This window comes from Carlito syrichta, unplaced genomic scaffold, assembly GCF_000164805.1.
Source record: "Carlito syrichta isolate Samal-C Ts95f unplaced genomic scaffold, Tarsius_syrichta-2.0.1 Scaffold316474, whole genome shotgun sequence".
Lineage (NCBI taxonomy): Eukaryota > Metazoa > Chordata > Mammalia > Primates > Tarsiidae > Carlito > Carlito syrichta.
In genome coordinates this window covers 510,373-535,060 of record NW_007260570.1, presented here as the reverse complement: position 1 = coordinate 535,060, position 24,688 = coordinate 510,373, and the positions used below count along the sequence as shown (strand labels likewise).

The following is a 24,688-nucleotide window of genomic DNA, read 5'->3' as shown; positions in this document are numbered from 1 at the left end:
TGCTCTAGTGGAAGTTCAGAAATTGTCTCCTAAACAGGACAACAAAATGACAGGGCCCATCCAGTCCTTGCAGCTCTTTTGCAAGAATATGAGAACTGCTTTTAAAAAATCAGTGCCAAAGTGAAAGAAAAGTTGAGCTTCAAAAAAGCACTTTTCCAAAAGGGCACAGAGAATAATTTTTAAAATCCCAGGCAAGATTTGTTGCCTTTGGCTATTTAAAATTTCATTTAGACAGGAAATTTTTTCCAAGATGCTGAGTTCCTTAGACAAGGATGTTTTAGGTTGGAAACATTCAGAGGCCATCTCATCCACTACCTTCTAGCAGACCTTATTCCTTTGTTTAGTTCCTGGGAAGGAAAGTCCTCACATATGTTCAGCCACTTGTTACAGGCTCCTGATACAGGCTCACTACCATCAGGGAACTCATGAGACAGCACTGGTGTATGCAGTGTGAGGCAAACACTCATCAGACATATGTCAACATATGCCATGGGCCAAACACCATCATAGGAACTTGAATGCATAATTAATCTAGCCCTTGCATCTACCCTATGGAGGAATGCATTGTTATTATTATTCTTATCTTCACAAGTAAGGACACAGAGAATAGAAATCAAGACATTTTTTCATATGGTAGGATCTGACACCCCGGCAGTCTGACTCCAGATCCCATGCTTTTAACCACTAATGTCATCACTCACTAATCTCAGCCTTAATCATGTCCTGCTTCACCCTGCTAAGCCCTCAACGGATCAATAAAACACCTCTTCCCCTCCTCTGCTTCAGTGCCTTTTCATTAACTTGAAACCCTCCAAGTCTCCCTCCTTGGGCTGAAGCCCACTCTGCTCACAGGAAGGAGGGTGAGGTGCTGAGTCACACTGTTCACTGGTTTATTGAAATCTGGGGAGATCCTTCCCCAAGAGACACCACAGTGTGAAAGGATGCCACCTCCCGCCCCATAGGTCCATCTCTCCATCCCAACAGTCAAGGGTACCTTCCTCTGGTCAGGATTCTCATCAACTATCCACTGGAAGCAGCTCTCCAAACCTGCCCCCATCTCTTTCCCCCTAATTCTCCCCCAAAACCATAAAACAAAAGGGAGCAATCTTAAGAGAAGATGACTGTGAGTGCAGATTGAGGGTGGTACATGAGTGCAATGAAGAGGGACGGAAGTTGAGCAGAAACTGAGATTCTATGACACGAGGGAGTGTGGACAGCCCCATCAAACATGAATTGGGAAAAAGTGCATAACAATGTGCAGTGTGGATACACATGGCTCTGGTGGGAGAATATGATTAATTTTAAGGTGCAAAAGGAAGAAGGTACATTGAGAATACATAGGGAAAATACATGGATAAACATGGATGTGTGCAAATAGCAAGGACATGACTCAGCATGCTAGACAAAGTGCACACACAAACACACAAGGCAGACGCATGAGCACCAGAGGAGCACAAGTAGCTATGAGTGTAAGGGGCCCAAGTGTGCACATATGACTGTAGCATGAAGAAAGCATGTGGGAAAAGCAGGCATGTGCATGAGCAAGTCCAGTGGGCACAAGCAGGAAAGGAGAGGATGCACGTGTGTTTAGAAGTGTGAGCACAGAGCAGAGTCAAGAGGTGTGTGAGCCTTGGTAAGATGAAGGGGTCCCCAGAAAAAGTAAAAGTCAGAGGGAACAAAACATGAGGAAGGGTAAAATGGAAAGAGATTATGATGGTGGGAGGAGAGGCCCTTGTGGGGTGGAAAGAGCACTTGTGGGGAGACCCCTGCTGGTCAGGCAGGCGCAGAGCACAAAGGCCGAGAGTGGCAGGGGTTGCCGTGGTAACTAGACAGTGGCTGCTGCAGGAGAAAAGAAAGATGTACTGCAGCTGCTGGGGAGGCAGCAAGCGAGCAGCTTCAAGCCGGGTACCAACTAAAGTGTGAAGTAGTGACATAAAATTATATAGATGAGTAAGAGAGAAAAAGGTCTATTTCCCAGAGGTATTAGAGACCCATACAAGCCCAGGACTCACATAGGTACATGTATTTACAATAGATGGGATTGGATGGCATGTTCTTCCCAACTGGGGCTAGAGACCCCCAGCTTCCTCGAGTTCCCTGCCCTTCCCCTCTCCCTTTCCCTCCTCACTACTGGCCAGTCCTCCCTTATTCTTCCCTCACTTATAAAGCAAATGGACTCGACTCCCATCACAGCTAAGCCGGTCGGGGGGCTCAGAGGGGCCCCTGGGCAGGCCCCCAGAGGGGTCTGGGGGCGTCGGGGGGTGGCGCCGGGAGCGGAGCTGCTGCCGAGACTGGAGTTGATGGCGCAGTTCAGATACACGCTCCTCTTTCTGGAGGAAGAAGCACAATTGGGAGAGAAGGAGAAAGGGAGGTCATGAAGGCGTGGAGAGGAGGGAAAGAGAGGAAGGCATTGGAAAAATGGAGGCAGAGGGTAAGTGGACAGAAGAAATCAAAATTAGGAAACAAAACAGGACAAGGAAAGCCAAAAAACATGATGGGGGCACCAATGGAAAAAAAAATCAGGAAAATAAGAGGAAATTTTAAAACAAAGGAGAAAATGGGGAAGGAGAAAAAAGTTAGTGTGCACAGTTTCCAATAAATCACATACAGATTTATGTCAGCCCAATTGGAAAATTCCCCTCTTTGGCACTATACCTGCTCCTAACTATAGCCTGGTTGACAGTGGACACCGTGAGTGCCTGCTCAGGTCCCCTTTGCTGGGGACGCACTAGACATCTAGCTGCTATGAGTGTTGGCTACTAATGGCTAACACTGCCTCCCCCACAGGTGATGGCCACTTATTGCCCCAATGGCCACCTTATTGCCTCAAGGTGCTCGAGTCAACCCTGCAGCTCCCACTCCAGAGCCTCACCCTGCATCTGACCAGACCAACACTAGATTTTGCCCGAGACTGAATCTTGCTCAACTCTTTGCCCTACCCTTTCCTGCTCCGCTCACTCCGTGCAGGTTTTCTCCTAAGACTCTCCCTCTATAATTCATGAACCCCTGAGCCAGTATCTCAGGCTCAGTTCCAAACAACCTGACCTAAGTCATGGGCCTCATAGACCCGCCACCTCACCCTGCCATCACCCCCGCACCTCCGCAATGATCTTTTCCAGTTCACGGTTTTCCTTTTCCAACAGCCGGGACTTCTCTTCCTCGTTGTTGTTGGTCGATGACCCTGTCTTCATGGTGTCTTGTGCCTCAGACTGCCATTCTCCTCGGGTGATCAGCCTGCGCATCTGGGGGTAAGTAGACATGAGAGGGCCGAGTAGGAATTATGTCAGTGATTACCTGATAGAGGGTTGCAGTAGGAAGGAATGAAGGTAAGAGTGAAACGTTGGGCCCCAAACAAGAGAAAGAGTGAGAGGAGGAGGCAAGGAATGGCAGGGGAACATAGTCCTGGGAAGGAGGATGGAGAGAACATGGGACTAGAGAGAGTGGGAGAAAAGCCAGACCTTACCTTGGGCACAAAGAGCACAACCAGAGTAATATAGGAGGAGAAAACGATAGCAAGAGAGGCAAAGGCGAAGGCTGCATCCTGCTGGCTGGACAGAATCATGGTGACAGGGGCAGTGATGAGGCACAGGACCTAGAGGGACAGAGCGTGTTTGGGGAATCTCAGACCTGCAGCCTCAGGCAAGATCCAGGGTTTTCATTCCCCAGGAGAAAGCCCATGAGGATAGATTCCTGGTGAACTTTCCACTTGAAAAGAATCCAAATTTAGGATCATTCTCAAATCTAGAGTGAGAAGAATCCCAAATAAACCATCCCAAACCAGTTCTCAGCTCTAGGTCAATCCTTCCCTCAAGGCAGGAACTCCATGAACACATTCAGGGTCCTGGAGAGCCTGTCCCTGGGGATACCTGGCAGGAAATCTCAATTCAGAGTTCAGCCCGTGAACCACGAATAAGCAGTTTAGGTTCTCTGGGTTTGTATTCCTCATCTATAAGTAAGGCTACTAATGCCTATTTAATTGGATAGTTGCAAGATTAATGATACAATGTCTGTAGCGTGGTGTGTGTGTGTAAAATTTTTTTCTTTTGCAGATAGGGTTTCACTTGGTCACCCAGGCTGGAGTGCAGTGGTGTGATCATGGATCACTGGAGCCTCAACCTCCTGGGCTCAAGTGATCCTCCCGCCTCAGCCTCCCAAAGTGTTGAGATTACAGGCATGAGCCACCATGCCCAGCCAGCAAACTTTTTAAGACTTCCACATGACTGATCCCAGACCTGGCACCTGATTCTTCCCAGTCCAACACATCTGGACTGCACTGCTCAGCTCATGGGGTCAGCTCCACAGAGTCAATGCTCACCGCCACATTGTAGATGGCCATGCCCACAGCTCGGTGGTCGTTGATCTTCTCAGTGGACACACTCTTGGTCTCATAAGCAAGAAAGATTCCCAGCAGCAGCAACAGCCCTTTGTAACCATAGAAAATGCCTAGGATGGCAGAAAAGGGTCACCTGGGCAGCAAGGACCTCCATGCTCCCCACTCAATCCTTATCCTCTGACCTCACTTAATGATGTTCCTTCTCACAGCTCCACAGTAGAAGTGGGGGCCTTCCTCTCCAATCTAGCCCCTCTGACCTAGTATACCCCACTCTGTGATGCCCAGCCCCTATGTCCACCAAACTTGTCCAGACCTCGGTGCTTCCTCCTGGGATTCACACAGGAAGATGATGGTCATGAGCAGCTGTCAGTCAGGTGAGAACCTGCTGGACAGCTGGGAATGGGCCAGTATGGGCTACACACATCCCACCCCTGACACTCCAAGTAGAAAGGTGGCTTTGTAGGCTGCTGGTAGGTTTGCCATTTGTGGCCATGAATGAGAGCAGTGTTAATAAGGCCAAAGTGGCACCTAAACCCATGACCTCACAGCCCCAATCTTAATCTCGGGAGCTGACCACACACAAATGGTGTCATGTGTAGAGGCAGTGTCATCCCCATCAGTCCCTCTGCTGAATATAAATGCTTCTTCATCTCTGCTTGGACTCTAAACTCTTCATAGCAAAAGACCCACTCTTCTCCCTTCTCAGAAAAGGTTAGTGCAATGACAAAGAGGGGGACATTCAAACTGGGTTGACAGGCTCTCTGCCTCCTCTCCCAAAGACCCTTCTCCCTCCAAGCCCACTGTCCTTGCCCAACCTTCCTGCCTTTGCTGCATCCCTGTCCTCTTTACCCCACACCCCACACACCAAGCCATGTGTTCATCTTTTTAGAGCTGCAGTGTTCCAGCTGGGGCAGAATAGAGACGTCAATATCTTCCTTCGGCTCCTCCTTGGCAAATGTCTAAGGGAGAAATGGGGCCACAAGAAAGATGGTCACCAGCTTCCCCTTCCCTCCCCAACTCTGCTTAGTCCCTGACTCCCAACCCTGCCATCTCTTTCCTGGCCTCAATGCTGATGTCAAATCTTACTCTAGGCCTAGGAATGCTTTCCTGAACACTTTGAAGGTACTTGTTGTCCACTTTCCTAAGTGCCTGAAAATTCTACACACCCTTTCCAGATCCCCAGCCCTTCCTTTCCTTAGATGAGTTCAGAGCCCTCTGATGGGGATCCTTCTAAGAAGAAGAGGAAGAATTTCCAACGTGCAGAAAGCCAGAAGGCACTCTCTCACCAAGTAGCTTCATCCCTCAGACCATGCACAGCCTTGGGGACCCTAATGGCCAGCAAAGCCCTCAGCCTCCTCCCAAGCAGTACCTCAATGGTCCGGTGCAGAGGATCCACGATCTGCCAGATGGCAAGAGTGAGGACATCCATGCCCACCAGCAGGCCCACCGTGGCATATAGCTTCCAGGGCTCCAGGGTCTGGGTAAATACATGGGGAGTACAGGTATGTCAGGGGAAAGTCCTCCAAGCCCCAAGAGCCAAAAATCCAGGGGCTGAGGACCAGAAAACAACTCACCTTCCTCCACTCCTTCTTTTCTTCCTTCTTTGTGAAGACCGTGTGGACCCACCAGATCTTGGTGAACATAGAGCCATAGCCCAGACTAAATCCCAGGCCCAGGAGCCAGAGGCGGGCCTAGAAAAGAAGATATGGGCAGAATAGGATAGGCAGTAGGTGGGACTGGGCAAGGATGGACAGAGCCCTAGGAAGGAATGCAGACAGGGTGCAAATGACAAAGCAGGCAGGATGCAGCCAGTAGGGGATAATGTATATGGATTCCTCCCATCCACCCTCTACTTCTATACCATCAAGGTGACCTTGCTAAAACCTTTTGGCTTTAGAGGCTAAAAACCTTTAATCACTCCCCAGTACCTGCAGGTTCTAGCCTGAACACCTCCAGATATGACACAAGACCCTTCACAATATGCTCCCACTCACCAGCCCAAGCTCATCTTCCAGGGCCTTATCTACTCCATGCTCCAGTCATGCTGAATTACTCACTTTCCCTTGATCTACTCTCTTTCATGTCATATGATGCTCCCTATGCCCCTGGAGTAACCTTCCTCTACTTCTCCAGCTGACAAAATCCCATGCATCCTTTGATATTCAAGTGCCGCTTCTGTAAGGTCCACCCAACCATTCTGCCTGTGAGCTGCATTCCCTTCTCTGCTCCACAGTACTTTGTACAGGTCCCTACTCTGGAACCTTCCCTACTGCACTACAGTTAACTGCCTCTCCCACTGCACTCTGGTCTCATTGGGAACAGATGACTCCTGAGAACTGCATGTACACATGCATGCAAATGCCATGTGCCTAGATGTGTGATCAATAGAGCACAGAGCAGAGGAAAGAGAGAGTGTAAGAATGGGCAGAATCAGGAAAAAGAACAGATGTGTCCCACCAGCATAACAGAGAACCACTCAAATACCACTGTTGAAGCCAGCCTTTCCCACAGCTCCAGGAACACCCATGTACCAAGAGTTTCAAATCCCCGCCACCCTGTGAAAGTGGTCCCTCCTCCCACCCCAACTCTCTCTGCTGTTTAGATCTCTGCCTCCATTCTTCCAAATCCCAACTGAAGTTCCCACGGGAAGTTCACAGTTCTGGTTTTCAGCCCCCACATCACAGACAAGCCACCACTGTTCAGAGGTTTTTTGGGCAGACCTCCTTCCTTTGTCTTCAGTTGCTCCCTCCTCTTCTCTGCAAGGCCTGCCATGGCAACGTTGGAACTCACAAGTAAACTACAGAATGAGAAAGGTCTGGAGGCACAGAGAGAAGGGACAGAGCCAAACACAGACCAGAGAGGTGATGCTAGGAGGAAGGAATAGGGATTAGAGTCAGAGAAAGGTGAGAAGAAGGAAAGGCAGGGAACCAAAAATCATGGAAGGTGCTCCTGAGAGGGGTGTGACAGACACATTCCGCAAGGTATTTGCCCACCACATCCTCACCTGGCAGACGAAGGGGAACTGATTTCTCCCAATGTGGTAACCATCCAGCCCAAGAGGAAAGACAGCAGCTAACGCCAGTGAGCAGCCCACGGCAGTCAGGTTGTTCAAGTTGGGCTGTGAGTTCTGGATATAACTAGGGGAAAGATGGGAAGACAGGAAAAGGGGAGAGAATTACCCCTCTTCTCCAGGGAGAGTTAACCAAATGCCACTTAATGACATGATCCCAACTTCAGGGGCATAAGTCTAAAGGAAAACAGGAAAACAGTAGGCAGCAGAACCCTTAGAGAAAATGCAACTCAGTCATGGGCCTGGAGGGGAGCTGGGGAGGGCTTCCCCCAACACAAGCCCCCACCAGAATACACTCGATTTATTTAGAGCCCAAAACTACGTGACCTGGTCCTAAGGTGGTTTTTCTTTTCTTTCCTTTTTTTTTTTTTTCTTTTATTTTTGGCTAGCTGCTTTGGAGCAGGGGCAGGGATACCTGGTTTCCCTTTTTTTATTCTCAGTAAGCCAGAATAAAAACTTCCATGATACACAGCCCTAGAAATTACACAGGTTTTATTCTCATTCCTATCAAGAAACATGGTCATTAACTTGGAGGGGCAGAGAGGACAAGGAAAATGTCAGAAGAAAACTTACCGGACATGTGAATTGTAGATGTTAAAGGACAGACAGACAACAGCTAGGACAATGCCCAGGCTGGAGAGAACCGAGACGGAGATAAAGAGTTTCTGTGACAGGAAGCGAAATGTCTTGATGACCAAGGTCTGGTCAGCTGGGGGGGACCCTCCTGCATGGCACAGGGGAGGAAGAAGGGAGGGGAAAGAGAAAGGAGGGGGAACAAAGGAATGAAGATGGAATAGGAGAAGGGGCAAATGACTGGGTTGCTGCCAGACTTCAGTCTTTGGCTGAGGACATGAGGCCCTAACTGCACTGAGCAGGAGTTGCTGCAGGTGAAATGCTCAGTGACACTAGGGCCCTTAGGAGGTGTTCAGAAATGAGATGAGAAGATGGAGTAAATGTTCTATCCAGAGGTTGGGAAATGCTAAGTGTATCACCAAAGTTGTAGTCTTTTTTGTTTGTTATCATTTGTTCTTTCTGTTTTTCTGTGTTTCTCGCAGCACAGGAAAATGGGAAGGGAAAGAAGGGGTTAGCTGATAAATACATTTTATAAGCTCTCTTATCACCAAAATAAAAAACTTCAAAAGACAATTACAGAATCTTAAAACTAAAGGGGCCTCAAAGTATCTAATGTGGACTCCTAATCTTAGGCAAAAATTAATCTGAAATTTTAACCTTGGCAGGATGATATTCCCAAAGGTATTTTTCAGTTATTATTAAGAGAAAATTCAAATTTGTCAGAGTTCACCAAAAAAAGCTAATTTCAATTTGCTTAGTTTTTTTTTTTTAAGGGTAATTTAGGCCATGTGGCATTTATAGCAGTACAGAACACTGTCCTAAATTCAAATTATAAAAAAAAAAGAAAAATGCAAAACTCCAGCAGTGCTGGGAATGACTAGATTTCCGCTGGGCAGGGCAGATGGCAGCTGTCTTCAATGGTTGGGCCTCCCCTCCACTCTCAAAGAGCCAATCCTTTCTTTTATCAGTGAAAGCTTCCTTTTGCCCCCCTTCAGTTTCTCTCCCATGTCCTATCCTTTAGGTCATCAAGCACACAAAGAATAATTGCCTACTTTACCTCTTTAAAAATCACATTTTAGCAGATGACAATTACATGAGATTTTGCCTCCTCCTCTACAGTTTAAGCAACCAGACAGAGACAAAGAGACAGCTCTAGGCTTGAAGTAGCTGGTTCCTGACAGAGACAAAGAGACAGCTCTAGGCTTGAAGTAGCTGGTTCAGATATATCAAGACACCAGGACATCTGGGAAACCCAAATGGAGTTTCTTCCATTTCCCGCCCTCTGCCCACCCCCTGCCTCTAATCCCCAGTTACCCCAGCAATGTACTATTAAAAATAGTACTACCCACTACCTATTCGCTCTCCAAATACACCAGTCTCCCCTACCCACGCCTTAGGAGTTGTATTCACTCTCTCTTAACCCTTTCCCCTGGCCCAGCTCCCGGCCACATTCCAACCTAATGGCCCCCAGTAGGTTGGGGCCCTCATCCAAAAGCATGGCTCTTTTCCTGGATTGTTCAGAGGGGCTGAAGGAAAATACAAACAGGATCCACTTACCAATCCACTTATCTGTTTTGGACCAGGAAAGATCATCCTTGGTGCTATCATAGTAGCCAATCTTCTTGTAGCTGCCCCCTGGACCGACGACAATACAAGAAGTGACCGTGGGCAGCCGAAGAGCAAATCCTAGGCATGTTCAACTTCCCACTTCCCTAGAGCTGCTTTCCATAGTTGATCTGGTTTTATCTTCACCTGAGCTGCTAAAGGATGCTTGGAAGAGCCTAGGGGTCACTTGAACCAGCAACCAGACTTAAAAGTGATGCAAGGTGGTTCCCAAGGCAACTCAAATAAATAAGAATATCTTATATGTTTAAACTCTCCAGTGAGAAGGTTCCACAGTATGTCTGCCACCTATTCCACTTCCTCACACCTCTCTCAGCAAGATGTCTCTCCCTTTGATTCTGGCTTCTAAAGCTTTCAACATATTTCTGCTTATTCTCCCTCTCATGATGGACAGGATCTATTTTCCCAGTGGCTTTCATTTTAATTTTAGAAATTTCTCTTCCGTTGGCTTGGGTTTTAATTCCTTGGATAAGTTACATCTGCCTCTTAAAGAGCCACTAAGTGAAATTCAGTCACTTCTAAGATTCCTGTTCTAGAACTGTTCCAGTTACCATGACTTTTCCTTCAAAAGCCAACTCACACCCCTTTCACCATGGCTGAAGTCCATTTCCTCTTGTCCTCGATACAAAGAACTGAGAGGATGTGGGAGGTGGGGAGAAGGGAAGAAAAAAACTTTTCACAGGAGTCCAAGAAGTAGCGCTCTTGGCCATGCCATAAAAGGCTGAGAGTGGGGTCGAATTGAAAAATTAACTCACAAAAGTTCTGTAAATACATTAGTGTGCTGAGTTATAAGAAAATACAATCTAGAAAAGCCAAACTGTATACACTACAGATAAGTTAGAAATAATAGTTTATGTGGCAAGGAAATTCAATGAATTATCTTAAAACAAAAACAGTGAATTTCCTAAATTTGGCTTTCCTGGAGTCTGACAGGTCATCAATCCCTCAACTCAAGCCACCCAAGGAAAATTTGTGAAGTTAAAATGGAAGTCACTGAGAAAGGGAGTGGCTGTTTTTAATTTGCATGCCACTTTTCAAGAATACAAACAGTGCAACTCAAAGAGATCCATTCACATCTAGGCTTTTTATTATTATTATTTAAAAGCTTAATGAACACAAAAGAGAAGGGCAGGCATCAAGATAACCTTGTGATGTCCCTGGTGTGGCAGCAACCCAGCCTGGCCCACCTCCCTGCCCCTTCCTGTCCCTGCACTCACCCTGCAGCTGCTCGATAAGCGTCCATGCCATCCGAGAGCCGCTGGCATCAAACACCACATGGCCCTGAGGGAGAGAACATGTGGAGGAAGGCAAAGGAAACAAAAGCAGGAGTGAAAGAGAACATCAGGGACTAAATCCTTCTGTTTTTGATGTAATTGAGCCTCTGAATCAATGCTATTTATGGCATTTGCCTGCATATAGGACATACCCCAGATGCCCATACCCTAGATTTTAGAAATATTATTCTTTGGAGGAGTTTCACCCATGAGATCTGAATGGGAAAAATCCCCAGACAGAGCACCACCACACCTGGCTTCTGGCTGTGTGGCCTGAGCAAGTCACTAAATCCCTCTGGGCACTAATCTACCCTCTTTAAAAAAAATAAGGAGATGATCTTTCAGACTGTTTCATCTTTTAAAATTCCACAATTCTCATCTGACTCAAAATACCTGGACTGGTCTGAAAAGAAATGAGGAGAGGGGTTGAAAGAAATGGAATACACCATTTTATTACTTCTAGTCTTTTATGGGTTTTTCTGGTTTGGGGATTTCTACTCTCCTGGTCTGAGACTGATTATTGCAGAGAAGTAACCAAGAAAGAAAGAGAATGCATGTTTGTAGAAGGTGCCTTTGAGGGGATCTCTCACAATGGGAAGACAGGGGCGTGTGAAGGAAGTTGCTGTCACTCACAGAGACACCCTCAAAGGACGAGGAGTTCATTGCTCGATAGATTTGGTCGGTAATAGTCTGGTTGTTATAGTTGAAGTCCTCCAGGCGCACACCAGAACGGCCGCCCCCTCCAGATGTTTTGTTCAGGGCCAATGCCAAGGCCCAGATGGCATCATAGGCCAGTGGTGCCTCCTGGAAGCCTCCTGTCTCCTCAGGGTGTCTTTTCAGTCGCTTGGTTAGTTTCTCCACAAATTCCTGGGATGTCTTGGGAAAGAAGAACATGAGGAAAGAATTAGAATGTGTGTGGGTGTGGAGGAAGGGGTGCAATCCAATTCTGGCTCACTTTGTCTTGAATGAGGTTTGTGTTCATGTTGTCAGATTGAGCATATGTACATTCAAAATCTTTAACTATACCCATGTGCCTGTCTTAGATTAGAAGCTACTAGACTACAGCAGGGATTAGCTGGGTCCAATGGTCTTAGTGTGTATAGCTGCTTGTTCAGAACCACAAAGAGAGAAGTATGATGAACAAACACACTGGATAATGAGTGGCAAAGGACAGAAAGTAGAAACAGAGTAATAGAAGAGACATGGATATTCCAATGAAGAGTTGCAACGTTGATGTTCTCTCCTCCTTCAGACTTTCTCAGTAGAGTTGACCCAGGATCTAACAGCTCTTCCATTTCTGAAAAGTCCTAGAAAAGGTGACACCACAGCCTTTCTCACTCTGCTTGTCAACCAGATTTTTCTTTAGTGTGCTAACTTCTTGCCATTCTGGAGTACTTTCAGTTCACTGCCTCTTAGAAGTTTTTCAAAGACTAGGAACTGCAGAAATATCCTTTGTATTTTTGAGGTCCATTTTCAATCCTACCCACACCCCTCTTAACACTCAACCTTCTTATTCCAAGAAAACAAAAAGAATGAAAATTCCTTTAACTCTCATGAAATGTGTCAAGACACTTGACTTCATATACCCAGCAGTAATCTTGTTTGGCTAAATAACTGTAGGTAAATTACTCAACCTCTTGGAATTACCTTCTATATAATGGAGAAAATCACATCTTTCCTTTCTTTCCTCCCAAAAACCATACCAGGAAAGGCTTAACAACTGCTTCTTGGCAAAGCATAAGTAATATACAGGGGTACTACACAAATAATTGTTTGGGTTTGCAACGTACTAACATATACGCTCTAATAAGGGAATAAATAGATGAATGAAGAATAAATAAATATATTTGTTCCCTATGCCCTACCCACTTTTTTCTCCATTCAACTTTCTGGAAAGATGGGAGAGTAGGGTATGCAAAGGACACAGGCAGTGTGGTGCAGTAGAAACAGCCAGGGCTTTGAAGCCACACAGGTCTGGGTTCTAACTTTGAACACAAGACCAAGTTCTACTCCTCTCTTAATCATTAGCATCTAACACCGTGCCTATCCCATAACGAACAAACAATAAGTGTCCACTGGATTAGTGCAGTAAAAATACCATATTATACTATATAATGGTAGATACGTGTCATTATACATTTGCTCAAATTCATACAATATACAACACCAAGAGTTAACTCTAATGTAATTTATGGACTTTGGGTCATTAAGATGCGTCAGCATAGGTTTATCAGTTGTAACAAATGTACCACTCTGATGGGAGATGTTGATTACAGAACAGGCTACACATATTGGGTGGGGGTATGCAGAAAATCTCTGTACCCTCCTCTCAATTTTGCTCTGCACCTAAAACTGCTCTTAAAAAATATAAAGTTTGCAAGACCATAAATGTAATTAAATACATCAACAGATGTAAAAAATAAAAATAAAACAAAGTATTTTAAAAGAAAGTCCACTGGGTAGATAAATAGATGCATGGATAACTTCCAATTCTAATTAATCCACTTATCTGCAATGAAATCTCACATTAATAAACCTCACTAGTTGGTTATTCAGCTTTAAATGTAAATAATACTACCTCAAAGAGTTAGCAAAGGATGAAATGAGAACAGGTATAAAATTCTGGGTATAAAGTAAAATAAATAAATAAATAAATAAATAAATAATAATAAGTAAGTTATATTTTCTCTTTATAAATTTCCCTGACTCTCAAGTTCATCTTTGTTTCTGATACTCAGGTCTACAATTTCGGCCCAATATTTGAAGTCTATATCTCCAACTGACTCTAAAGCACTTGTAAATATATGATAAATAGTCTCAAGTTCAAAATATCTAAGACAAAGTTCAATTTTGGGAGGCCAGGTATGGTGGCTCGCACCTGTAATCTCAGCACTTTGGAAGACACCAAGGAGTTCAAGACCAGCCTAGGCAACATAGCAAGACCTCATCTCTACAAAAATTCAAAAACAATAGCTGGCCACGGTAGTGTGCACCTATAGTCCCAGCTACTAGAAAGGGTGAGGCAGAAGGATAGCCTGAGTCCAGAAAGTGGAGACTGTGGTGGTGAGCCATGATCGTGCCACTGCACTCTAGCCCAGGTGACAGAGTGAGACCTCATATCAAAAAAACTTCAATTTTTTCTCATTCCCCAACACTTCCTAGTACACGAGGCTAAAATCTTGAAATCACATTAAACCTTTCAAACAACCAAATCCTCTGAAGTCTTTTGTTGAAATGTTTCATTAATATCAATTCCTCCCTATGCAAATGATGATGATAATGGCCAACATTATTGTTCTTACTATATGTCAGGCACTTTTCTAAGGTACACATTATCAATTTATTTAACCCTCAGACAATCCAACAAGTATTAACTCCATTTTAGGGATGAGAAAACTGAGGCACAGAAAAGTTGTGTAAGTTGCCTGAAGTTATACTGGTAGTGAGTAGCAGAGCTGATATTCAAACCCAGACAGACTGGAACCGAAGTCCATACTCTTACCTACTACCCTACAGTTTCTATACATGGAAACGCCTCTCTCCAAGAGCCCTTACACAAACAGCAGCTAGCCTGGGACTTCCAAGTAGTCCCTTAACTTCCAGGTCTACCCAATCTTCAGTTCAAAGTTAATACTGCATCAAAAAAAAATCACCCAGATGGAAAGGGATTAACTTACTCAGCATGATGTCATCCCCTGCCCAGATCCTCTTACTCTAGCTCACTCCAGGTGGCCATCACTACCCTGTCTAGCCACTGTACCCCCATGGCTAAAATTATGAAAGAAGAACTCTTTCCTCGAGTCAGCTAAGATATGGCTATAAATTTTCAAAGAGAAATTTTACTATGCTGCTTAAGGAAAACTAAACAACAGCAATAATTCCACAACCAATAGAAGTTAGTGAATCAACCAAGTGCAAATGTATAATCCTTAATTTTTTTTTTTTGGAGTTGGACTCTCACTCTGTCGCCCAGACTGGAGTGCAGTGGCCGCTCCCAGCCACTGCAGCCTCGACCTACTGGGCTCCGGCGATCCTTCCGCCTCAGCCTTCCACGTAGCTGGAACTACAGGCACGCGCTACCACGCCCGGCTGATTTTTTGATTTACTGTAGAGATGAGGTCTTGCTGCCCAGGTGGGTCTCGAACCCACGGGCTCAGGCAATCCACTCACCTCAACCTCCCAAAGGCGCAGGATTACAGGCTGAGCCACCGAGCCCGGCTATAATCCTAATTTTTTTTTTAACAGCCCTGTCAGGCTATCTCTATATGTAAGAATGGATGCTTGACAGTGATCTAAAATATGTATCCTGAGGTAGCTTTTTAGCTTGTTTTGGGCCCTGGTCTGATGGGATCTCTAGCTCAATCAGGATTTACTCACAATCTTATCTCCAGGTATGCCACCTCCCACCTTCCCCTATAGCCTACATCTATATTTCTCCAAAATCACTCTAACCCACTCTCCATTTCTACATGTGGCCCCTACAGATTTTCTTCCCTAAACCAGGATTTCTCAGTCTCTGCACTACTAACATCTTGGGCAGGATATCTCTTTGTTCGCAGGGGCTGTCCTGTGCATTGTAGGATATTTAGAAGCAACTCTGGCCTCTAGTCATTAGATATCAGAAGCATCTATCCCTCCCCTATCCTTCACCCCAACTGTGACAACCAAAAATGTTCACAGACATTGCAGCCTCTGATTGAAAACCACTGCCCTAACTAATAGTTCTCAAGGTGTGATCCCCGACCAGTAGCATCAACATCCCCAGGAACTTGTTAGAAATGCAGATTCAGCCGGGCTCAGTGGCTCAGCCTGTAATCTCGTGCCTTGGGAGGCTGAAGTGAGTGGATTGCCTGAGCCCGCGGGTTCGAGACCCACCTGGGCAACTTGGCGAGACCTCATCTCTACAATAAATCAAAAATTAGCCGGGCATGGTAGCACATGCCTGTAGTTCCAGCTACTTGGAAGGCTGAGGCGGAAGGATTGCTGGAGCCCAGCAGGTCGAGGCTGAGGTGGCTGGGAGCAGCCACTGCACTCCAGTCAGGGCGACAGAGTGAGACTCCAACTCAAAAAAAAAGAAACGCAGATTCTCAGGTTCTACTCCAGATTTACTGAATCAGAACTTTCAGGGGAAGGGCCCGTAACCTGTATACTAACAAATTTTCCAAGGGTTTCTGATGGAAGCTAAAGTTTAAGAACTACTGATCTAAACTAAGGCCATCCTTTGGAAGTGAAGGCAATTGCTTCTTTTCTAGTCTCCAAGGCTCTGGCCCCCTGGGTTCAATCTTTGCTTTGATTCACTTCTCTTGGTGCTGTTTGATTCCTCTATAATCTCTTCCCTAGTCAGTTGTTAAGGATGCTTCTGTCCTCTCTAAAAAAATCTTGGAGCTGGGCTCGGTGGCTCAGCCTGTAATCCCACGCCTTTGGGAGGCTGAGGTAAGTGGATTGCCGGAGCCCGCGGGTTCAAGACCCGCCTGGGCAGCGAGACCTCATCTCTACAATAAATCAAAAAATCAGCCGGGCGTGGTAATGCGCGCCTATAATTCCGGTTACTTGGAAGGCTGAGGCGGAAGGATCACAGGAGCCCAGCAAGTCGAGGCTGCGGTGGCCGGAAGTGGCCACTGCACTCCAGTCTGGGCGACAGAGTGAGACTCCAACTCAAAAAAAAAAAAAAGAAAGAAAATCCTGGCTTCTCCATCTGCCATTTTAAGCTGGAGTCATTAAATGCTCTATTGCCTCTAAGGTGGGCACCCTCTTTCTCTAGAGACCAAGTCATCCTTCTCCAAAGCTCAGGTGTCCTCTACATCCCTGACTCCATTTTCTGCTGGTCTCCTCTAGCTCCCTGCTAAAGGATAGAAGCCACAATTGGGGCCTAGGCTCAGGGCACCAACAAACCTTTCTGGTCTTGGTATCCAGCTCCACTACTTCCCTAGGTTCTTAAGGATGACTCTCCAAGTACTCTACAGGGAAGTTATCTTCCAGAATTTTTCTAAAGTATTTTTTAACTAACGTATCTTAAACATAGAATTCCCTTAGAATGTCCCAGAACAGTGTCTATGATCAGACAACTGATCCTTCACCACAGTACACCACTAGAACCAACTTCTTGAATCTTATTTCTCTCTTGCTGAAAAACTGCCATTGGCTAAACAGTGTTAGCAGATAAAAACACAAACTTTTCAGTCAGGCTTCATGGCTTTCTATGAGAAGTGATGAGGTAGAGTGATTTGAAGTTAGATTTAACTAAGACTCAATTCCAGCTGGATCACTCAGTAGGTGCATAACCTGGGACATATCATTAAACAATTCTGAGTCTCAATTTCCTGGTCTATAAAATGAAAATTATAAATCTACATCAGAATATTGCCGTTAGGATTCTTGAAATCATGTATCTAAGCCTACATAAAAGCCACTGTTACTAAAACTCTTTAAAATAAGCTATTTGAGGGCTCTACAATCATTAACTCACCACTAACATGAGCATGCTCCCCAAAGCAGACATATACTTGGTATAATAAGCAGATATATAGATCACGCTATCTAGCTCACCCAAGATTCCTGTACTCTTTACGATGTAATGCTGAGCAAGAAAGGAGCCTTTTCTCCAATATCCACACCCACACTCACTTGTGCCCTTCATCTACAGGGCTGCCCCAGCCCTCTCATATCAGACAATGCGCCTTCTAGCTCCAAGTCTATCGTTAACCAGCTGTCTGGGGCTAAATGATTTCAAAAGTCCCTTCTACATCTAAAATTCTAAAAAAGGAATCCTTAAAAAAAGCATCAGGATCCAAGCTAATTGCATATCAATCATGAGTGAATATTAAGCAACTCTGAAGTACCAACGTAAGTCACCAAGAAAATAATATGCATTTCTGCCCAGGAACAGTGCTCCTGTAAAGGTGAGCTTGCGTGTGCAAGCATCCATATTATCATTAACGCCTCTCCCTTGTCTGACTTCACCAACTGCTCCTCATCTCCATGGTAACAGCCCTTCCACTCATCAGGAACCTACTGAACATACCACTCTAACGTTTCTCTCTCTCTCCTGCCCAAGGAAGTCACAAACAGAGGCAGAACCCACAGGAAACATGATGCAAACAAGTTCAAGGTGGGCACAGGCCCCTTTTCCTCTTTCCACCCACCCATGTGTTATGTCCAAACACCACATGATCTCCCTCCCCTCCACACTCTCAGAGGACAGCTTCTAAGTCCCCGTATTCTTACCATGTTGGAAATGCTGCGGGTATTGGCAGGGTTCAGCATGACAATCTCAGTGGTGATGTGGCCCTCCACTGCCTCGGTCATCTCATCCACTGTGCAATTGATAGATGGGTCATAGATCTTGAACCAGTTGTCAGCATACCACCCAATGAGGAACCAGACGTACTTCTTCCCAAAGAGACGTTCCTTATATACCTGAACACAGAGAAGAAAGAGGGTTGGGTTTGGGTTTTGTTGGTGTGTTTGTTTGTTTTATCTCATTTGACACTATTTCTTGGGAATCAGGGAAGAGCAGTAGAACTAAAAAGATAAATCTACAAGTCTTGGGAATGGTAGGAAAGGCTCAACAATTCCTCCTTTGAAGTTCCTCCTTGCCCCTCTACCTCTGAATGGCCTTTTCCAGACAGTCAGAAAAAAGAGAATTCACAATTCACAAGCTCATCAGGAAACACAAAGCAGTGGGAAATTGAGATCTGGAGAAAATATTGTGTGTGTGTGTGTGTGTGTGTGTGTGTGTGTGTGTGTGTGTGTGTGTAGAAAAGGAATGGAGTCAGAGCCAAAAGACAGGAACATCATATGAATCATCACATCGATTCATTTGTTACCAACTTAAGCAGAGATGCAAAGAGGAGACCCCAGAAGAAAACTAAAGCTGAGAGCCTACCCAGAGGCCCTCCCTTTTCCAATTCCAACTCCACCTCACAAAAAACTTTCCGGGCTTCAGTCTCATAGAAAAGTCCCACGATGATTCGGGCATCCTGGCGCTATAGAATAGAGAGAGAAACACAGCTCCTGAGGGACGCCTGGGAATACCTGAGGGGCTGAGCCAGATGCATTTGCAGTTTTGATTTCCCATCCCAAAGTGCTTAGTGCGGAGTAATGTTCAATGGGCAGTGAAATGTCAACTGGAAGATGGAGCTAAACTTCCCCAGGAGATGTTACTGCCTTACACCTGGCTTTCCTTTCCAATCAACCACTGTTCCCCCAACCCAGTTCCTCTGCAAACAGGTTAGCCCATCATTCCCAGTCACCCTACCTTCAGGTTTTTGACAGGTACAGCTGGATCTGAGAAGAAACTCTGGCGGAAGGTAATCTCGATTCCAGCCTCTTTCACTCGTTCCTCCAGATCGTCTAGAGTCTTGGGTGGGAATGAGAAACAACAGAAAAAAATGTGGGGTGCACAATGGGATCAAGACTAGTAATGCTAACCGGGAACTGCAGGGCAATACTTGGAGCAAAGGAGCAGCCATGCTGGACCTGCTTTCAACAGTTTCTGTCCCCAAGGTGGGGACAGTTCAAAGGAAAGCCTCTGGAGTCCAAGGATGTGGCTTCCAAGTGGAAAGGTGCACGGTGAGCCCCTCGTGAGGGCCTAATTCCAGGGAAACCACCCCATTCACTCACTCCTACCACTAACAGCAAAAAATGGGGTGAAAACATAGAGGAGCCAAGACAAGACAAGGCAGGGGCTAGTGTAGACAGGATATCAACCTCAAGAGGCAAGTGGGCAGACAAAGGATCAGAGAAGAATGATCTGAATCACTGAGAAAAAGTGGAGGAGGATTAAAGAATCACTGAACATAAGAGTGGATAGAAGACCCAAAGAAAAGAATAAAGGGGAGGGAGCAGGCTACCTTCAGATGTAGAGCCTGTGTTTCCTCTCTGCCTCCACAAACCTCCCTCTCCCCCTTCAACCTCTCCTTGTCTGCCAGCTTCTTTCTCTGTTGTAGTTGCCTGTCTGTCTGCCCTCTCTCCCTCTGCTCCCCTTCCCCTGTCCCCCACCTTTCTCTTTAACTCCCTCCTCTCCTTCTCTGTACTGTATCTACTGGTTTCATCCTCTCCGTTCTTGTTCACACCCACCCACCATCCCCCTTGAGTGCTTCTGGGAATCTGTTGCCTTCCTGGATTCCTATCTCATATCTCCTCCCTTCTCTTCCCTCAACTTTGGATTGAACCCACTTTAACAGAACTGAGTCATTTTGGGTCTGTCTGGGGAACAGAGCATCAAATGTAAAAAAAAAAAAATCATAAATCAAAAAAGATAGAAAGGCTACCAGAGACTCAACCTGTTCCTTCCCCCAGCTACAGAAAGAACATGCACTTAATCCACTTGGAATATGTTCTCTTTCGAGAAAAGAATCAAGACTTTTGCCACCAAAAGTGAATCCCAGGTCACATCTCCCTCCACAGAAGTTTGAGCAGATGCCCCCTCTACGCTTTTCCCAGCCCCTTCCTCACCGAAGTGAAGACCTCTGTGGTCTGCTGGATGGTGGCAATCTTCTTCCAGCCCCATTTTTCAAAGAGTTTCACACGAGTAGGATTGTGGAGTGTGGCTGATGGATGCGTTCGGAAGAATGTGGGAAACCGCTGCCGGTTTGACAGAGCAGGTGAGCTCGAGCCATAGGAAAGCTAAGAAGGGCAGGGAGAGTGCAACAGGGTCTGTTCATTGTGGACTTCACTAAGAGCAGCTAAGAGTTCCTTTAACCCTCTCCCTGCCTGTGGGTTTCTCTCCTCCACCGTCTCCAAACTTCTCCACCTCTGGACTGCCTAGGGAAAGGTGATTCTCAAAGGCCCGCATACCCCTGACAACGAGGATGCTCTTTCACTGATCTAACTTAAATTCCTCCTGAAGAACGAGGTCAGTTGCAGCACTGTCAAGTCACTGTTGCTAGGAGGCCGAATAGCTCAGGTCTGCAGAGGACTCTGAATCTTGGAACCAGGTCCTCAGCAGTCCTTGTCAATACAAACCTGCAATCCTCCCCTCCTTTAGTAAAGCCCAAAAGGGAAAGCCCTCACCTCTGACCCCCACAGTCCTGCTTACCACAATGAGGTTCCACATTCTCGCAGCCTCAGCTACCAGTGTGGAGACGGAGCTGCAGCCAGGCATGAGGATGATCTTGATAGGGTCGTTGTAGAGCAGCTCATACAGGTACTTGGTGGCTTGGCCTGGGTCACACTAAATGAAGAGGGAGGTGAGAGTATAGGCCCCAACCCTGCCTGCAACTCCTACCCTTGTATCTTTCTCAGACAAACCAGTTCCTTTCTCAATTACTCACATACATCATTATTACCATTTTCTTCTTCCTGACATCTCTTCCGTCAAGTGGATTTTTTTTCTCCTCTTTCATTAAACTCCTTTCTCTGTCTTCCATCTGGCATTTTGTCCATATCCTCTCCTGCGCACCCCTCCTTCAGTATTAACACATACACTGCCTTCCCTCCTTTCAGTTCATCCTCAGACATCCCCAAGCCCCCATTTCCTCTGTCACCTGGCCCCTTATCCCACCCATGTTTCCATGCTCCAAACATCTGTGGGTTTGCAGGAGCTAAGAATCTGAATAACCTCTCCCCATGTTCCCAGACAGCTTGCTCAAAGCCATATTATGAAAATGCCCCCCTCACTTCTGCAAACTCCCTCGCCCTACCTTCCATTTGTTTCCTTTCTCTTCTCTTTGTAGGGTTAGTGATAAATAAACAAGAGAGAACAGGAACAAGACCATTAGGAGGTCCTGCTCAGTGATCCATCCCCTCCTGCTGGGTGCTGACATTTGACAGGTCCATTAGAAAAAAAACACTCAGAGGTGGAAGTGAGGAAGAATGTAGGGTGAGGAGAGATTGGGGAGAATGAGTAGAATGCAACTCTCAAAAAACCAGACAATTTTGGGGCTGCCTGAAAGAGAGGTTCAAAGCTGAGGGGAAAGTAAACAATGCAGAAAGGGAAGGAAGGATGGGAGGAGGAGAGATGGGGGAAAGAAGAGCCAGCCATGGGTCTCCCACTGCCTGTTCCCCTCCTGCTGACATATGACATTTCGGAAGCTGCTGGAGCCCCAAAGCAAGTGAAGAAGAAATGGCAGCCAGTGGGGAGCCAGGGCAGAGGGGACACAGACAGGAGCCATAGGGGACTGGGGAGGGTGAAATGGGGATGCAAGTAGAAAGGAAATGAAGAAAGTCCCCAGCGCCTGCTCACCTCCCACTGAGGCCTGACATTTGGGACACCGTGGGAAGTTGGAGAAGGGGGAACTGGGGAAGCTGTTGTAATCTGAAAAACCAACACTCACCTAGAACTCTGGGCTGCCCATCCCACCCTCGGCCCCTCACGGGTAGTGCTCAACAACACTTGAAGGTTTTCTCTTTATGCCTCCCACTTGGGCATCTCTGTATATCGCTGCCATTCTTGGGTCCCACCTTCCCACACTCTCCTAGCATCTATTATTCCAGATCTCCTGAGACCCCCTCAGTATCTCCTGAGACCCCCTCAGTGCCCCTCCACTCCTCATCTTAAGGTTAACGGGAACAATGAGGACACACAAAAACATATAAGATACATATCAACAGGACAATGTATACCCCCAGTGTCTCTTTTGTTTCCTCATTTCCTCTCTACCTTTTTTTACAGCCCTTTCCCCCTTCCAAACTCTATCCATCACTGCAGATTCCTTCCACCATGTGATTCTCACCCCCTCCCCAGTAGACTTCCTCTGTTCTTATCCCTCTCCTTTGCTCTAGCAAGGATTTGGATTTGTAGGCAGGAAACTGACACGTTCCAGTTGACACATTCCAGTTCCTTGCCTTCCCACCCCACCTTCCTTGCTGCCTCTGCTATCCTCTCCTCCAGCTCACTTCTCGCAGGCCCTCCATCTGCTCCCCAACACCTCCAGGGAATCACCTGTCATGGTGGATGAGTTTGAGCTCACAGCCAGGCCTCCCCATCTCCCTGTGATCCCTACCATCAAGCCTACACCCATCTCTCCCGGTTTCTCTCCCCATACTCCCACCCCCATAGCCAAGTATCTTCTTGCTGTCCCAAACTTGACCGTCCCCCAGATCTGACCCTCTATTTCTCTTCCTGCCTCCTTGATCATAACACCTAATTATTTTCCTGTACCCTGCTGCTCTTCCCATAGGCACCCTGGGGTTAGCTACAGCTTTGACACCACCAAGGGAAGATTTCTATTGGTAAAAAGAGATAACTTGGGCTTCATTCCTGACCAAGGAGTTAGAATCTGTTTTTAACAAATTCCTCTGGGAATTCTTATGTTCACTGAAGTTTGAGAACCACTGACAAGGTAACAGAAAGGATCTGAAGTTCTCTCTCCAAGCACCTGACAAGCCTTGTGCTCTCTTCTCCCCAAGCACCTGCCTTCAACCCCACTACTGCCCCCTCCCACATCACACATGCCTATTTCTAGGTGTATACTGATGTTCTAAAGAAGGACTGTAGATCCTCGGTCCACCCCAGGTGTAATATTTAAATCCTCACTCCCTGTACTCTATTTCACCCTAACCCAGTCCTTTAAGTCGCTGGGGCTCCATGTCAGAGAAGATAAATTTGAGGAGGTCCCAAATCTCCTTCCCTCCCTGTGCCACATCCTTCCCCACACCCCCAATTAGTCATGTAGGAGAGAAGGATGGGAAATAAATCTCATCATAAGCCAAGCCCTGATAACCCTGGACACAAATTTCCTTATCTTCCCCCTCTCCTTCTCCTCACCTCCCTAGCCTTACATCCCATTTCTCATCTCATACTGTAGAGGCCACGATGATACAAGGGAAGATAAAATCAGGACCCAAGTTCCACAGGAAGCCCCAGGATCTCCCGCTATCCCCACCCTTCCTCTTTGCCCCTTTCCCACTGTCATTATTTTCTGTTCTCTTTCTTCTCCCTGAATCCTGAATCTCCTCCATCCCCAGGCTATTGTGGGGGTTCCCATGTGAACCCCTAATCCAATTCATTTTCCCAGTGCTTCTGCCCACCTCTTGACGATTAGTCTTCCCTAACCACTATGTGCCATATATTCCCACAGTCCAGGAATCCTCAACAGGGTCAATAGAGAGATGAGGAATCAGGTAGAGCTCACAGCTATCTTGCTATTTGTTGTGATAAATAAACTAGAGCTCCCAAGTCCCTTAACATTTTTCCCATTCTGTCCCTATTCCTTCCAGCCCCAACCTACGCCAATTTACCTTGTTACCATGGTAAATGTAAACCCCTGATCCAGCTTCCCACCCCTGACATTCCCTCCACCCCACAGCCCATCCCAGGGTCAGTTCACTCCCCCAGAGCATCAGCATCAGCTAATACCCTAAAGCCACCACCAGGTTCTCCAACCCCCGGGCACTTCCGTGAGGCTCCCGCAGCCAGGCAGAAGGGTCTGCCTTGAACCCCTTGAACCTCCAGACCCTGCGACTCTCCCCAAGCCCCTACACCCCCAGCCCATTTCCTGCTAGTCACACATGGGAGGGATCTGCTTTGCAATCCCAGAAGGGACTCAGACAGAGGCGCGCGCAGCTGGCTGGCCCCTTGGCCCCCAAGCCCCCACCTCACACCCACTCCTCCCATGCCCACCTCTACCTTGCTGTCGTGGTGGATGAGCTTGAGCTCATAGTCCGGCAGGATGTCCCTGCGGCTATTCACGTCCTCCAGCGCCATCTCCACCGCGGGCTGGCAGGCCTGGCCCCCTGGCCAGCCCCCGCTCATGGGAAACAGCGCCCCGATGTACACTGCGCGCCGTTCTGAGGAGGGGTGCGGGGGGACCCGCGGGTGAGGCCGTGGGAGATGAGGGGAGTGGGAGGCCCACACCGGAGCCACCCCTGCCG

At 46.7% G+C, this 24,688-nt stretch overlaps 1 protein-coding gene across 2 annotated transcripts in view; it reads right to left on the bottom strand.

The window, feature by feature from the left end:
- Nucleotides 1–873: 873 nt before the first annotated feature.
- Nucleotides 874–24,688, bottom strand: part of GABBR1 (gamma-aminobutyric acid type B receptor subunit 1) — a 28,281-nt gene continuing 4,466 nt past the window's right edge. For both annotated transcript variants that reach the window (XM_008074510.2, XM_008074511.2), the window contains 18 exons: nucleotides 24,444–24,604; nucleotides 20,913–21,047; nucleotides 20,330–20,500; nucleotides 19,131–19,232; nucleotides 18,793–18,858; nucleotides 18,098–18,289; nucleotides 11,507–11,749; nucleotides 10,817–10,880; nucleotides 9,534–9,611; nucleotides 7,977–8,127; nucleotides 7,338–7,470; nucleotides 5,908–6,024; nucleotides 5,703–5,810; nucleotides 5,199–5,292; nucleotides 4,316–4,443; nucleotides 3,464–3,592; nucleotides 3,099–3,242; nucleotides 874–2,330 (listed from right to left, as the gene is read on the bottom strand). In XM_008074510.2, the coding sequence (XP_008072701.2) occupies nucleotides 2,157–2,330; nucleotides 3,099–3,242; nucleotides 3,464–3,592; nucleotides 4,316–4,443; nucleotides 5,199–5,292; nucleotides 5,703–5,810; nucleotides 5,908–6,024; nucleotides 7,338–7,470; nucleotides 7,977–8,127; nucleotides 9,534–9,611; nucleotides 10,817–10,880; nucleotides 11,507–11,749; nucleotides 18,098–18,289; nucleotides 18,793–18,858; nucleotides 19,131–19,232; nucleotides 20,330–20,500; nucleotides 20,913–21,047; nucleotides 24,444–24,604 (2,390 nt within the window). In that variant the 3' untranslated portion in view covers nucleotides 874–2,156. The remainder of the gene's footprint in view (nucleotides 2,331–3,098; nucleotides 3,243–3,463; nucleotides 3,593–4,315; nucleotides 4,444–5,198; nucleotides 5,293–5,702; nucleotides 5,811–5,907; nucleotides 6,025–7,337; nucleotides 7,471–7,976; nucleotides 8,128–9,533; nucleotides 9,612–10,816; nucleotides 10,881–11,506; nucleotides 11,750–18,097; nucleotides 18,290–18,792; nucleotides 18,859–19,130; nucleotides 19,233–20,329; nucleotides 20,501–20,912; nucleotides 21,048–24,443; nucleotides 24,605–24,688) is intronic.